Below are 15,000 nucleotides of genomic sequence, written 5' to 3'. Positions count from 1 at the left end.
AACATCTTGGAAGTAATGGTGATGTATGTGACTACATTAGGAGGTATTGCAAGAACATCAACCTGATGTTAGTCTGATTATAAGAATCTGTTGTAATGTCTGACTCATAAACACGACGTCTGTAAAAGTTCTGTGCTATGAAAAGTCCTTTAGCAACCACATCAGTGACACAGATTCACTTTAAAGCAAGCACACAAGAGAACAGTGCACAAGAGAAACACGTTATCAACAGTTTCATTTAAGGAATGTTACCAGTCATCATCATTGTAGAAACAGTATTCACTGTTCCATCCTGTCTACCTTTTGTCCACTGTGGTTTGGTTGGGCTGTGATGTAGCAGGTGAAGACCTCATAGACACTCTCCTCATTCATCAGCTCTTCACCCCACATCTGCAACAGCGAATCTTTGGATGACTTGCTCTTCAAGTAGAACAAGTAGTAGTCGTTTAACTCGCCAAAAGCTGGAGATGAGGAGTTTCCCCTGAAGACATCAACAAAAGCAGTCATTTCACAGTGGACTTCACCATTTTACATACATAAACACCCATTCACATTACTCTATTAATCAAAATTGAGGAAGTAAATTGTTGATAATAATTTAACATTTGTTCACAAATTAAAATGCACAAGCAAGGAAATTGCAATTGAAGTTGTGTCATGTAAAATATGTTTATGTGTAATCGAGCTTGCCATCTGCCGTTGGGGAACTCGTCCCAGTCCTGGGTTCTGTATATGTAGCTCTTGGGCCTGGAAGCCCAGAAGATCGGTCTAACATCTTCTACCTTCCGTTTTGGATGGGCACTTACCGCCCAGGGAAGAGGCCGCCTGGCAGGGAAAAAGAGAATCCATAACTCTGGGCCATTGTGAATCACACTGCCAGGCAAACACAGCAGAAACAAGTTTAACCTGTTTTGATATCTGCCTTCACAAGTCGTAATGCTAGTGATCCTGGTTAACTTGTGCATGTGAAAGAGGCAGGGTGTGTAACAAAAAGGCCAATCATATACAACATTCAGAATCAACAGCAGCACATTTAATAACATGGTGAAATTATTGATTTGTGCTGAGAAGTTTATTCATTGCAGCAGTAAAAATTACAAAAACTAAACACAGCACTAGAATATAAAAAACAGCAATACAAAAAAATTGAAAATACAGTGACCAAATAAAAGCAGTTTTTTACAAATCAGTTCAAATCTACTGAGTATCCCTAAATTAAAAAGTAATGTGTTACTAAGATTTGTGTTGTTCTTTTTTCCCAAGAAAAACCTATTACAGTAAATAATCACATACCATGTAACCCTTAACATTAATGCTGTTTGTCCTGGTGATGTATAGAGGAGTGTTATCAGTCTGCTCTGTTGTACTAGTAGTATTGTGTCCACAAAGGGATTCTGCAGGAGATGTGACTGCATTTTTATCTCGTAGCCAGTTGGTCAGGAGGTGATTCATTAATATGTTTTGACTGATAAGTCTGAGAGAAACCTCCTTCTTTAGCTGGATCAACCACTGCTACTGCTTTGAGAGACAGGCCCCTGGACAGTGATTCAATGTTATTGTTTATTTACTGGAATTGGATCACGACGATATTATTTTACATTGTTTTACAAGATTTTGGTGTGCAAATTAATGATCCCAAACAATTCAATTAAAAACTAAAATGTTTTACACATGAAATGTTTTGTCAAATGCACCGCATAAAAATGGACAGTTATAATTTGACCCTTTTATGTGATTTTGCATACACTTACATGTCCATTGCTATATATTATATTTTAAAAACTTTTTTCATATTATACTATTCATAAAATATAAATATATAATTACAGAAGCTTATCCTAGAAATACATGTCTATCTTCTATCTAAGCTAGAACATCTAAAGAAGATGTCTCTGTGTATTACCCAGCAGATGTGAACAGGGTATAGTTGACTGAGAGGGAACTGATGTCACAGAAGTAGCTATTTCTTACCTAAAACTCCATGACTACTTCTGAGTTTTGCTAAAACTACCAATGTGCTGTAAGCAGGCAGGGGGATAACTGACCTGGGGTCTTCTATCCACAGGCCCAGCTGTCGCAGCACCTCCATTGTGGCGACCTCTCGATTCAGTGTGTAGAAGTGGAGGCCTGGTACCTTACCACTGTCCAGCAGCACACGGCACATCTCTACCGCCTGTTGAATTCCATAGTTACGGATAGCAGCATCGTTGTCTTTGATGGGCTCAATGACTTTGGTGATCTCCTCTGGTACCTCAAGCTTTGACAACTTGACAAGCTGACGCAGGGACTGGTAACCCTGGAGAGAAATAGTTTGAAGTCCTGCTTTATCCTGTTTGAAATCATTTGACAATAGATACCAACAACACAATGCTTTAAGGGTACAGATACCCGGGTTGGCTGCAGATAAGGATTTAGCTTCACTTTATCTTCAATCTACGCAGCCCTGAAGGGGACATGAGTAGAAGATTTTTTCCACAACTTTGTGGTGAGCACCAGATAGGTTCTCCTTCACAAAAGATGCATCTGGTTTCTGGGGCAAAACTTTCAGGTATCTTGTGTACACAGGAAATTGTATTGTGGTCACCAGAAACAAAAGAAATCTGGTTATCAATATTTGAGAGTTTGATTTCCTGTTTTTTTTTAATCAGCTAATGTATATACACCAATACCTATATTTGAGACAAGCTAATATTGGCCTATAATATCAGGCTAGCATATCTATTAGTGGGCCTATACTCTGGAAAGTCCAATAAAAAGTAGCAGGGGAAAGTAAGAGCAAAGGACAACTAAAGTAGGACTAAACTAAAACAAATCCGATCCTAACAGTACTATAATGTGTGTGTGTACTTGTATGCCTATACATTGTGAGGACCAGTTTGAGGTTTAGACCATTGGAGAGAGGACATTTTGTTCGGTCCTCACACCTTCAAAGGGCTGCATGAGGGTTCAGACTTGATTTAGGGTTCAGGTTAGAATCAGGTTTAGGTTAGGGTTAGGGTAAGGGACTAGGGAATACATCATGTCAATGAGAATCCTCACAAAAATAGAAGTACAGTGTTGTACAGTGAGCTACGCTTTGGTTACTCCCTGGTACTGGAGAGTAAAATGAGTGATGTGAGTGAGTAAAAACAGCCAAAGGCAGTGATGGCCAAAACAACACAAACAAGACTGGAGTAATACAAAACACACAAAACACTGGGTGAACATGCTTTTCTCAAAAAGAATTTCCCAGTATAACCCCATCAGCAATCAATCTGTGATTTCTGCATGATGATTATAACAGTATTCCGGTTCCTAGAAGCAGCTGTGAGATACCTGAATTGGGAAGATTCCAGGTAGAATGGGACACGTGATACCAATTGCCCTGCAGTCATCCAGAAACTTGAGGAAAGTGTCTGCTCTGAAGAACAGCTGGGTGATAACAAAGTCTGCTCCAGCATCCACCTTTTCCTTTAGGTGTCTGAGATCCTCCTCATAGCTCTCTGCCTCAGGATGGCCTGTGGGGTAGCCTGGACACACCAGCATATTAACAATACTTCAAGTTGAGTTCCACTTAAAACTGTCTACTAGTTATCTGGAGGCTGAAGACATACCAGCAACACAGATGTCAAAGTAGTCATCAAACTCTGATCGGATATGTTTAACAAGGTCGATGGCATAGTTGAACCCTCCGTCCTCTTCCTCCCAGTCTGCTCCCACTGGGTCTGCAGAAATATCACAATATCACACCTCATCTGGCAGCCATATTTCATGAGGATTTCTAAGACTATACTCTGATTTTACTTCCACTGTGATGTGGAATCATTCCCAATTTTTCACGAAAGATGAGACTGAGTACTTTGTGTAGTTATGCCAGCTGTCAAAAATGGCCCTGCACTCTGCTAAAACACTGGAACCATAAAACAATGTGAGTATGTGCCGGTGAGAAAAACTGAAAAGGGCACAAAAGAAATGCAGCCAACAAATTCAACTCATGAAATCGTCAACTGGTTCACCAAGTAGTATTGGTAGTAGTATGATGGGTATTAGGGCCACTGTGAGGAGAAAAAAAAAAAGGACATCGTAGAATAACATTGAAATTCTGACTTTTTCATTGTCAAATTATAACTTTCTCAAAATATTACAACTTTATTCTCAAAAATTCATTCCCCCTTAAAAGTAGACCTAATACTCTGTCATGAACAGAACTGCACTGAGTTAAAAAAAGAGGTTGTGTTTTTTTGTCTCTTCAAGCAACATTTTGCGGCTACACCACACCACTATAAATGAACTCCTTAACATAAAAAACACCAAAAAAACACATATCCAGAGCTTTGTGTCCAGGTACATCTCCATCATATGTGCTATTTTTAAACAATTTTCTTTAATCAAACCTGCCTTTAAATAGCAGGTTTCTACTCCACACACTCCAGGCAAAGCTGCTGTTACTGTCCACTTTACTGAGGATTATTCGGAGAAACCAGTGACCTATTTTGTCATGACATACAACTGGAAAAACTATGGAGCAAACAATTCCCTGTTTATTCATAACTTTTCCAACCACTCTGAATTAAGAAAAAGTGCACTAAATGGAACTATTCTTTTTATTAAAAATATACATGTCACTTCTCCTACCTCCTCTAAGTGCCATGATGTTCTTGAGGCCCAGGTGCTTTGCTTTGGCCAGATGGCCAGTAATCTTCTCTTTGGTCTGGTTGCAGCAGGTCAGGTGGAGGATGCTCTCCAGACCACAATAGTTGACTGCTGTACTGGCAATCATCATGGATGAGGTCTCCTTGTCTGAGCCCGGGTCCCCTGCTGGGTGCCAGGTAATGTCGATGAACAGCGGCCCTCCGGAGCCCATACGGTCAAATCTGAAGACCAGTGATATGCACAAAAGAAATAGTCAACCTGTTGTTTGGTAACAATATAGACAATTCCTGAATGGTAGAGATGACACTGATCTTTGTACTTTCAGTCACCTTAATTGTCTAGAACTTCAGCTACATCAAAATGGGTTACTGTAGCATATAAGCAAACTAAGCTCTCTGAAGTTTTGCTGCAAGGATTACAAAAAGACAGGAGCTATTAGTCTACCATTGCTGAACTAGGCTGCCAGAGGACAAAGAGTTTGTACTAAGACCAATTTATTTACAAGTTACAACTTTTCACTAAATTCTATGATGTTCTTTCATGTTTCCTGTATAGAATATTCAATTCTAGTTCAGTTTGATTACAAGCCACGACAGTGGGGCTGTCTTTTTTTCACCTTGTGAGTCTGTGTGTGTGTGTCATTATAGCAAAATGTGGACCTGGAGACACCCACTCTAACGGGACTACCACAAAGGCGGTTTTGAGTACTTTGGCAGGTGTTACATGTCTCTCTGTCTGTCTGTGGACAGCACCATAGCATCACAACCGTGCAAGATTCAGACACAGAACCTTACAGGTGTGTAGTTGAGATCAAAATGAAGGACTAGTTCGAAAATGGGAGTGGTCCGACCCATGAGTACTGAGTACCCATGTAATAATGTAGTAATAACTACCGATTACTCAAGCAATAATGTAGTAATGACTACTGAGTACCCACGGATCGGAACTTCAACATGTTGACGGTCGTGGCGGCTGCTGTGATCCCATCGCAAGACGGTCTCTAGTTTCACATGCCTTGAGATGAGGTTGACAGCTCCACTAGCTGTGCGGGGAGGAAAGAATTCCAGCGAGAACCAGCGGTCTCCGGACTCCATCCTCCTCCGCATCTTGTCCCGCAGTCTGTCCGACCGGTCTGCATCCAGCACCGGCGTGGAACACCGGGAGCTCTCCTTGGAGCTCTCCCCGCCGCTGTTGCTGGAGTCGCTCTTGCATGACTGCCAACTACCGTCCCCTCGCTGAACCTGGTTCACCATGATGGCAAATTATACTGAGAAAAGAAGACACAACACAAATCTCTCTGACTCTGCTCAGCCGATAATTTGACATATATTTAGCTATACGTTGACACCATGCAAACAAATATTACAACAAATCCTACTCAAAAATGTGTCCTTTATTGTTGACTAAGTATATTTTTTGACAATGTACAATCTATCCCCGTACGAATAAAAGGTTAAACAATTACCAATGTATGCAGTATACAGGGCACGTTTAAATTAAAGTTACATTTTTAAAGTCCTGCTTGCCGGCTTATGTACAGAATCAGTCAGAATACCACAAAAGCGATCCCTACACCATAAACTATCTGATCCGTACCTTTACTTCGAAGATTCAGTATAAACTGGCTGATTTGTAATAGATGTTGATAAAGTTCGGTCCCAAACACAGTGACACGAGCGGCTCGTTTTATATCCAGGTATGCCACTCATGTGCGCGTACATGCACGTGAAAAGTGTGATAGCAAAAACCAATGACTGGCAAAGCCTACTTAGCGCCTGCTACCTCTGCTGGCTGAGCACAGCTAGCTACGTACGCACGAGCGCTGTTAGCCCATAGGTTATTACATTAAAAGGGAAACACACAAGTAACTCAGTCTACGTCCTACCACACCAAGCTCGAATCTACAGCCAGGTACATTCTGTGGGAAAACAAAGCAAACACTGCTTCTCCCACCTCCTCCGGTCGACTTTCTTTGTGTTGCCGGTGTCCCAGACTGTTCTCCATCCAACACAGGACATTAGCTGCTACAACGTGGGAAACGCAGACTGTGAAAGAGCCCCAGTTCTCCGATGCAGTGTGGCGGGCGTCAACTCTAAGGTGCTGCATTTAAGTCATTTGGGAAAACCTACCGTTTAGACACAACTGAATGAGAGCAACGGGTAGTTCACTCCTGGTGTGGATTCTTGAAATGGTTTTAAAGTATGTATACATTTGAGTTAATTTCTCGCAAAATAATAAGATAATACATACTGGCTAAATAGTTTTGACCGACAGTTCATGCGCTTGTTGATTTTGTTAAATTTAGTTGAAATTAATACACATTCTTTTTAGCCCAAGAGATAATAACAAATGTTAAATGTTGACAGTAAACAGTTTATTATCTGAAAGTTGAAAATTAACAGTTGTTTAAATAGACTGCAGTTTTTACGGGTTTCCCCGCGGGCCCAAATGCAGCCTGGAATAACCTGTCAGACCCCTGTCTGATTCCTGTATTTAGGGGAATCAGAATTGCCCGATATTACACTCACAATTATAAAATCAGCTACTTAAGAAATCTAGTGGCTTTCCTTGCAACATCACAAAATTCCATTGCGGAATATTTCATTTTCGATTCATGCATTCATTTAGAATATAGGTTTGTGCGTAAATTACACGCAGTTTTGATAGTTTGGAACAACCGTCCGCCTTTGTTGTCACATGCGAGGAGCTACTCATGTTGCTTTTATTTATAATTGGAAATATGACAACATTTGAAACATAGCGTCCAATGTTATGAACACAAATGTAAAAATCGAACTTTAGGAGCTATTTCAGTGGACATCATATTTGCTGTAAAACTGGCTGTCTGATGTAATACCTACTAAAGTGTTTTTTCAGGTTCTTCCAGGGGTCTTGGTATTTTCAAGATTTGGTGGTTTTGCCATTGGCCATGAACGCAGCATGACACAACAACGAAGATGGCGTGTTGTGGAAACTGTTTTTGTTGCCAATGTTGCTGCAGAGAAGGAGAGACACGGACACCAGAAGAACTGGTAAGGAAAGATGTTTTAATTGGGCAAAACAGAGCTATCTTGGTTATTTTACAAGAAGATTTTTTTCTTAGAATTGCCCCTGAGTTCTCCAGGGTGCTATATATTCTGGCTTACTCCACCCTTCTGCCCAGTGACTGTATTCCGTTATCTTGTAGCTTTTGTTAGCAAAGCGCAATAACCTTAAATCCATTCACAATGAATAACCGACACCTTGGTTAAAACAGGCAACAATTGTCATTTCACTGTAACGTCGCCTTAGGTGAATATCGCTCGAAGTTTTTTCTTGTGCTTATGGAGAAAAAGCCCTTGGACCAAGCTCCGTTTAAAAATCTAAAAATTTAGGGGACTCCCTCTTTTTAACAGAGATGCTTAGCCTTCTTAGCGCCATTTAGACGTTTCATAGCTTATCAGAATCCTTACTTAAATCCGGTATGCATGTTATTCGCAAGTTAACGTTTTGCCCTCTACACCAACGACTTTTACGTTTGATCGCCCCGTTATACCAGTAATTTTTCACACAACTCAATTTAGGTTTTGTTTATTCCACCGTTTCTGGGGAGATTGTCAATGTTCCGAGTTGATCCCAATAACATATGTCTCGAAGGTATGTGAGCTAACTCTCTGTCAGGTGTTTACATTTGCAAAGATATGTCAACTTTAAATTCTGTTAATACTGAATTCTGAATAGAGTCTGACTTGTTCTAACCATACAAGAATGGAGATACACTGTCATAATTTGCTTATTACTGGGTAAACTATAGTCTAAATGGTAGCAGAATTCTGAAAAGTCCCCATGGTGTGACTTAATGGGCTTGCAGCTAGTAGCGCCAAGATGGAAAAGTGGCCGATGGTAGGCAACTACTGGTTCGCATCACTCTAACGATTTGCAGTTTGCGGTTGACTTAATTGCAGGTAAACGGTCCCTACTGTGCTGGATGTGTGTTTATTCTGATTATACTGTATTATACTCCTTTTCCCCAGACAATCCTTGGGCAAATCCGAGATGAAGAAGATGAGATTCTACCCAGGAAAGACTATGAGGTGAAAAACTTGTGAAAAACCACCATTAGGATAAAGATCTCCAGCCACTGTCGATTTGTTCATGCTGTCCAATGGACGTCTGACCCAGGTAATAGTTACATAGTATTTGTTTTGGCTTCAACAGAGCTTGGATTATGACCGCTGCATCAATGAGCCCTATGTGGATGTTCTGGAGGGGATGGACAACAGGGTAAGACAAGTTAAAAGTGCCTTTTGTTGAGTAATTGCTCAGATGTGGATAACGTAACTACAGAGTTTGCAGATGGGAATTTTACATGCTTAAAAAGGACAACTGTGAAAGATGTTTATTGTTTCGCATGTGCTGTATTTAATATAGGATGTAAGCAGGGCTACTGATAATAAGGTCTTAACTATAGCTGTTTTTGGAAGAAGCTATAGCGGCTAGGTGTGCTATATGATTTGTTACAATATTTCTCTAGCTATTATCATGGGTGGAAATTTGTCACCTAGAAAATAATTAACTCCACCCTTGTTCCACATTTTGGGGCTGTTTTTGTTCTTCATTGTCATAATCGATCTTGCCTAATGTTAGGCAAACAGGCTTCTCCTATTTGTTTTGCAGAAAACTGTAGTTTCTGTTATTCTTACAGAAACCTCAGTAAATTTACTGCTATTCTCAATAATAAACTAAATCCCATATCTTAATTGATCATTAAATTAAATAATCATCCACTTAGTGTTCAGAAAACTCAGTTAATTTTGTCTGGACCTAAATGAAAAAAAAAACAAAAATTTAAATATTTATATAGATAATGTGAAGGAGCCACTTTAACATGATTCCCAGGAGTAATGAAAACTATCATGAAAACTACTCAGGTAGTATGCTTACGTGAGTATGTTTCAGACATATTGAATCATTTTAATATGAAAAATATCCAGAAACACCATGCTGTCTGATCAGTAACTGCAGAAGCTAATATTTAAATGATGCTGAGTGGATAGAATTGAGATGCAGTGATTGCAAACCCCCACTGACAACAAAAAAAATGGGAATATGTGTATCCGTTGCTGTTCCCTGTTGAACTAGGGTAGTGTGACAAGAATAAATGTCAGAGCTCTGAGTAAAAAGTTATAATTTGAGGAAAGAAAGAGTCACAGATTTAAATCCATAATAAACCTGTCATTTTTGCACGGTCTTAATTCTCAGTTTGAAATATTTTATTTGAAATGTTTTTATAAACATTTTTTCATCTGCCTATAGAAAGCTAAAAAATATGAAGCAGTACGGTGGATGATGGTGTTCACTATTGGAGTCACAGTGGGTCTGGTAGGTGTAGAGTATTTTGGTTTTCTTTACTAGATTCCAACATGCTTCAGATGACCAGGGAACGTTACATTCATGTCTCTTTCAGGTGGGTCTGTTTGTGGATTTCTTTGTACGCCTCTTCACCAAAATCAAATTTACTCTGGTCGGTGATTGTATCCTTCAACATGTCTGAATTCACTTGCACATGAGTGTTCAGTGATCCACTGTGGCATTTATGAAAATGATTATTTAAAATACAGTGTGTGATGTGCTGTCTACCATGCAGTGGTAGGATCACTGTTAGGCTGGTGTAAAGTCATATTCTTTAGTTACAATACAGTTACAATAATTCTATGAGGATAAAACTCATAATAATGCAAAAAGTCATAATAAACTGAGTCCTAATTTATCAAAAATTCTAACAATCTGAAGAATACATCTAAATTTAGCAAAAAAGAAGAAAGGTTATTATAATTCCAGTTTAAGCTTTGCCCAGTGTCAAAATATTCCAACCTTTGCTTGTAAAATAACAACGTAATTCACATAACATTATAACCTTTTTCTCAAATTAATTAAGCTTTTTCTTGAAATCTGATATTACTATTATTATTATTTTTGTTTCACAGTAATACTCTGTATTTTTTTACCAGGACACTAAGACATATACAGTTAGGTAAGTAAGTATTTGGACAGTGGCACAATTTTCATAATTTTGCCTCTGTACACCACCACAATGGATTTGAAATGAAGCCATCAAGATGTGATTAAAGTGTAGACTTTGAGCCTTAATTCAAGGGGTTTAACAAAAATATCACATTAACCGTTTAGGAATTACAGCCATTTATATACATAGTCCCTCATTCTCAGAGGCTCAAAAGTAATTGGACAAACCAACATAATAATGAAAATAGGGATTCTTTTTAATACCTGCAAGAAAATCCTTTGCAGTCAATGACTATCTGAAGTCTAGAACCCATGGACATCACCAAATGCTGACTTTCCTTCTTTGAGATGCTTTGCCAGGCCTTTACTGAAGCCGCCTTCAGTTGCTGCTTGTCTGTGGGTCTTTCTGCCCTCAGTTTTGTCTTCAGGAAGTCAAAAGCATGCTCAATTGGGTTGAGTTCAGGTGACTGAGTTGGCCATTGAAGAATATTCAATTTCTTTGCCTTGAGGAGCTCTTGGGTTGCTTTCGCAGTATGATTTGGATCATTATCTATCTGTACAGGGAAGCACTGCCCTATCAGTTGTGGAGCATTTGGCTGAATCTGAGCAGATAGTATAGAACTATACACTTCATAATTAATTCTGGTACTTCTATCAACAGTCACATCATCAATAAACACCAGTGACCCAGTTCCATACATGGCAGCCATACATGCCCATGCCATAACACTGCCTCCACAAAGTTTAACACCCATGCTTTGGATCATGAGCCGTTCCTTTACTTCTCCATACCCTTCTCTTCCAGTCATTCTGTACAAGTTAATCTTGGTGTCACCTACCCAAAGAATCTTTTTCCAGAACTGAGAAGGCTTTTTTAGATGTTTTCTGGCAAAGTTTAATCTGGCCCTTTCTGTTCTTGAGTGTTACCAGTGTTTTGCACCTTGTGGTAAACCCTCTGTATTTAGATTCATGAAGGTGTCTCTTGATTGTAGACTAGACAATGATACACCTATCTCCTCTAGAGTGTTCTTGACCTGGCTAGATGTTGTGAAGGGGTTGTCTTCACCAAGGAAAGAATTCTGCTGTCATCCACTTTAGTTGTCGTCTTTTTGTTGTTGCTGAGCTCGAGTGCAATCTTGCTTTTTAAGAATGTACCAAATTGTTGATTTGGCCACTCCTAAAGTTTCTTCCATCAGTCTGATAGGTTCATTTCGTTTTTCAGCCTAATGATGGACTCCTTCAATTGCATCAACACCTCTTTGGAGCGCATATTGAGAGTTCCCATGAACAGCTACCAAATGCAAATTCAACACAACATGAAATAACAAGAGAAAAGGCCACAGCTGGCCATGAAACTGATGACTTTGTCAATTGTCCAAATACTTTTGAGTCTCTGAGAATGAGGAACTACGTATAAAAATGGCTTTAATTCCTAAATGATTGATGTGATATTTTTGTTAAACCCTTTGAATTAAAGCTGAAATACTACACTTCAATAACATCTTGATAGCTTCGTTTCAAATCCACTGTGGTGGTGTAAAGAGGCAAAATTATGAAAATTGTGTGACTTTCCAAATACTTGCATACCCAACTGTATACTCAGTGGCCATTTTATTAGGTACACCTGTAAAATCTAATGCAATCCATTACAACAATTTAGCCATAAATTCTACCTTATCGATAAAGATAATGATGTTCAGTTTTCGAGGTATTAATTTAATTTTATGTTTATTATTTAGGTTGTAGTTTGCAATGTGGTTCAATTTGAAAGCATTTTATTGAGAGGCGTTTCTAATGGTAATGCTATTGTTGAATTAACACCTCTCAGAAGTCTTATTGAGTGGCCAGGGAGTGTACGGTATACATTTTCACTTGTTTCCCTTTGTTTTGTGGTCTGCATTCACTCAGTAAATTCATAATTTGCATTATGTACAAAATATTAGGTTTACGCATTCACAGTTATATGCACAGTGTATAGTACCTGATGGGATATGAAGATGCATATAACAAGCACATGAGCAATTTTCCAGATTTAGTGCTTATGAATACACTTTTTAAAGGACCACACCAGTTGTTTGCTGTCTTTGCTTGTTTAAAAAAAAAAAAAAAAAAAATCACTCACAATATTTCTGTTTCCCAAAGCATGCTGTAGTGCTGGAGACTTTTCAATTGGTTTCTCCTTTCTTCCAGGCACTCATCATTCACCATGCATTACAGTATGATCCAACAATGAACATGTAGAAAATTGTTTCAGTTTATAGTTGTCAAAGATACATTATCATTGTGTGTAAATGCTCTTGTATATCTGCAGTAACATAACTGTGACAGCAATAGAAGCAGACACTGCTGGTTACTGAGATGATTGCTTGATTGCTCCTCTCAGTTGTAATTCTAAACAGACCGGATTATCTTCAATGTTGTCTTTATTGTGCCTTAGCTGAACATTTCCAGCTGTAGAGAAGTGCAGTGACAAAGGCTGTCTTCCTCTCTCTCTGCTTGAGCTCCTGGCATTCAATATGACCTTTGTCTTCATTGCCAGTGTGCTCGTCCTCATTGAGGTAAGACTGCTCAGATGCAGGAGGTTTTACCAATTCAATTTAAATTATTTTCTGCTGATATATAAAATCTGTAACTTGAACCAAAATTAAACCTGTCGATTCAGTGTTCCCTTCTGAAACTCTCAAAAACTTCTGAAAAAGTTCAATTAATAAAAGCTCCAAAGGTGGTAAACATAGTTACACTATAGTATCTACAGCCTTGAAGTTTTTGTCCCCATTTCTAGGGTATCAAGAGATTGTGATCTGTTGTTTCATTATAATTTCAAATAAACTGTATTTGTGATACTAGAGAATACACTAACCCATAGAACTATGTGAGGATGCTAACATGCAATGTTTTGGTGCCTTGTTATCCAGCCAGTAGCTACAGGTTCGGGGATCCCAGAAATTAAAAGTTACTTGAATGGTGTGAAAATTCCTGGAATTGTCCGGCTGCGAACTTTTCTGTGCAAGGCTGCTGGAGTTCTGTTCAGTGTGGCTGGAGGTAAAGTATGACAGAGAATTGTGTAAAATAAAGAAGTGTTCGAATTGAAGGGGCTGACAGCTGACATTTTTACCCCAAATCACACTAAATATGCATGATTCCCTGGCAAAGACATGGAAAACTCATGACACATGAAGTATTTAGTTGTTTTTTACATAGAATTTTGACATGGAGATCACGTGGCAAAGTGGGAAAATGCCCCAAATAACAATATTTAACTAGATAAATGTATATTCAGAAATTCTTGTACAGTCGGATCAGAGATAAACAGTGTAGTTCTAATCATTCAGTGAATATATAAAGGTACTGGAAAGTTGATTTTGCTGGACTTTTACTTGTAATGGATTATTTTTACATTGTTGTGTTGATACTTTACTTCAGGAAATCTGAGTTCTTCTTCCACCACTGCACAGAAGTTTGTTCAAGTTTGTGAATTTGTAGTCTTTAAAACAATTTATCTAAATTTCTAAATTTGTGCACAAATTACATCAAATCACAAATACTAGGAAAAACAAGAAATGCTTTTGTGAACCTGTGAGTACAGATGTGAAGCAGTAGCCATTCATGTGGAGCTCAAATACACATGAAATAATACTGTGTGGATGGCTCACCATGTCAGCTGTCACATTCAGCTAACATAAGACCAAAGTGCCTTTTATTAGGATATGATGTTGAAGATGAAATAAAGATATAGTAACTCATCAAACAGAGCCATCATTTACATCCTGTAGTGGTGATGAGTTGGGGTCAGTGAAGCGCAGGTGGGTGGACAGTACCTCTGACTCAGTGTGTGTCTACTCAGGTCTGTTTGTGGGCAAAGAAGGTCCGATGATACACAGTGGAGCCATTGTTGGAGCTGGCCTTCCTCAGGTACACCGCAACACATCTTAAACACAACAGCAACAATTGGTGAAAGGGACTGAGTACAACACATCCTAAACTTTACCTGAAGCTAATATAATTCTTCCTCCATTTCAGCACAGAAATACATAAATAGGGAATTTTATACTAAAGTTTTGTAACTAGGACTGATGGAGCCTCATATTGGCTACATATGGATTTTGGAATGCCTCTTTGCGCAGAATGTGGATTTTGTCCCCCATCACTATGGAAGCATGTTAGGAAAGTAATCTCTTAATGAACTGTTTCAGTGTTCACGTTCAGAAACCTGACTATTAATTTTAAGACAGATTTGAAACAAGACTAGGTCAAAACCTTGTATATGGCTGGACTGCGTATGGTCAATGTGCGAAATTGAGGATGTAGTTGAATACTGTTGTGGAACCACTCTAAACAATGATTTTCAATAGTCTGACGATCATG

At 38.8% G+C, this 15,000-nt stretch overlaps 2 protein-coding genes across 7 annotated transcripts in view; one reads left to right on the top strand and one right to left on the bottom strand.

Annotated features, from left to right (window-relative positions):
* Positions 1–6,699, bottom strand: part of mthfr (methylenetetrahydrofolate reductase (NAD(P)H)) — an 11,981-nt gene extending 5,282 nt beyond the window's left edge. The window contains exons 1-8 of one of the 3 annotated variants that reach the window (XM_040152101.1): positions 6,586–6,699; positions 5,647–5,899; positions 4,615–4,853; positions 3,594–3,704; positions 3,316–3,509; positions 2,046–2,296; positions 691–825; positions 301–481 (exon numbers count right to left, since the gene is read on the bottom strand). In XM_040152101.1, coding sequence (XP_040008035.1) covers positions 301–481; positions 691–825; positions 2,046–2,296; positions 3,316–3,509; positions 3,594–3,704; positions 4,615–4,853; positions 5,647–5,885 — 1,350 coding nt within the window. In that variant the 5' untranslated portion in view covers positions 5,886–5,899; positions 6,586–6,699. Of the gene's footprint in view, positions 1–300; positions 482–690; positions 826–2,045; positions 2,297–3,315; positions 3,510–3,593; positions 3,705–4,614; positions 4,854–5,569; positions 5,900–6,228; positions 6,522–6,585 lie in introns of those variants that run through there. The other 2 variants (XM_040152102.1, XM_040152103.1) reach the window with 2 other exon arrangements.
* Positions 6,631–15,000, top strand: part of clcn6 (chloride channel 6) — a 34,367-nt gene continuing 25,997 nt past the window's right edge. For 2 of the 4 annotated variants that reach the window (XM_040152096.1, XM_040152100.1), the window contains exons 1-9: positions 6,631–6,729; positions 7,510–7,664; positions 8,646–8,705; positions 8,830–8,895; positions 9,928–9,993; positions 10,079–10,145; positions 13,087–13,193; positions 13,551–13,677; positions 14,480–14,547. In XM_040152096.1, coding sequence (XP_040008030.1) covers positions 7,590–7,664; positions 8,646–8,705; positions 8,830–8,895; positions 9,928–9,993; positions 10,079–10,145; positions 13,087–13,193; positions 13,551–13,677; positions 14,480–14,547 — 636 coding nt within the window. In that variant the 5' untranslated portion in view covers positions 6,631–6,729; positions 7,510–7,589. Of the gene's footprint in view, positions 6,730–6,750; positions 6,832–7,498; positions 7,665–8,645; positions 8,706–8,829; positions 8,896–9,927; positions 9,994–10,078; positions 10,146–13,086; positions 13,194–13,550; positions 13,678–14,479; positions 14,548–15,000 lie in introns of those variants that run through there. The other 2 variants (XM_040152098.1, XM_040152097.1) reach the window with 2 other exon arrangements.

This window comes from Xiphias gladius, chromosome 18 (genome assembly GCF_016859285.1).
Source record: "Xiphias gladius isolate SHS-SW01 ecotype Sanya breed wild chromosome 18, ASM1685928v1, whole genome shotgun sequence".
Classification (NCBI taxonomy): domain Eukaryota; kingdom Metazoa; phylum Chordata; class Actinopteri; order Istiophoriformes; family Xiphiidae; genus Xiphias; species Xiphias gladius.
Note: the sequence above shows the minus strand (reverse complement) of the source record. Positions and strands in the feature narration are given on the sequence as shown.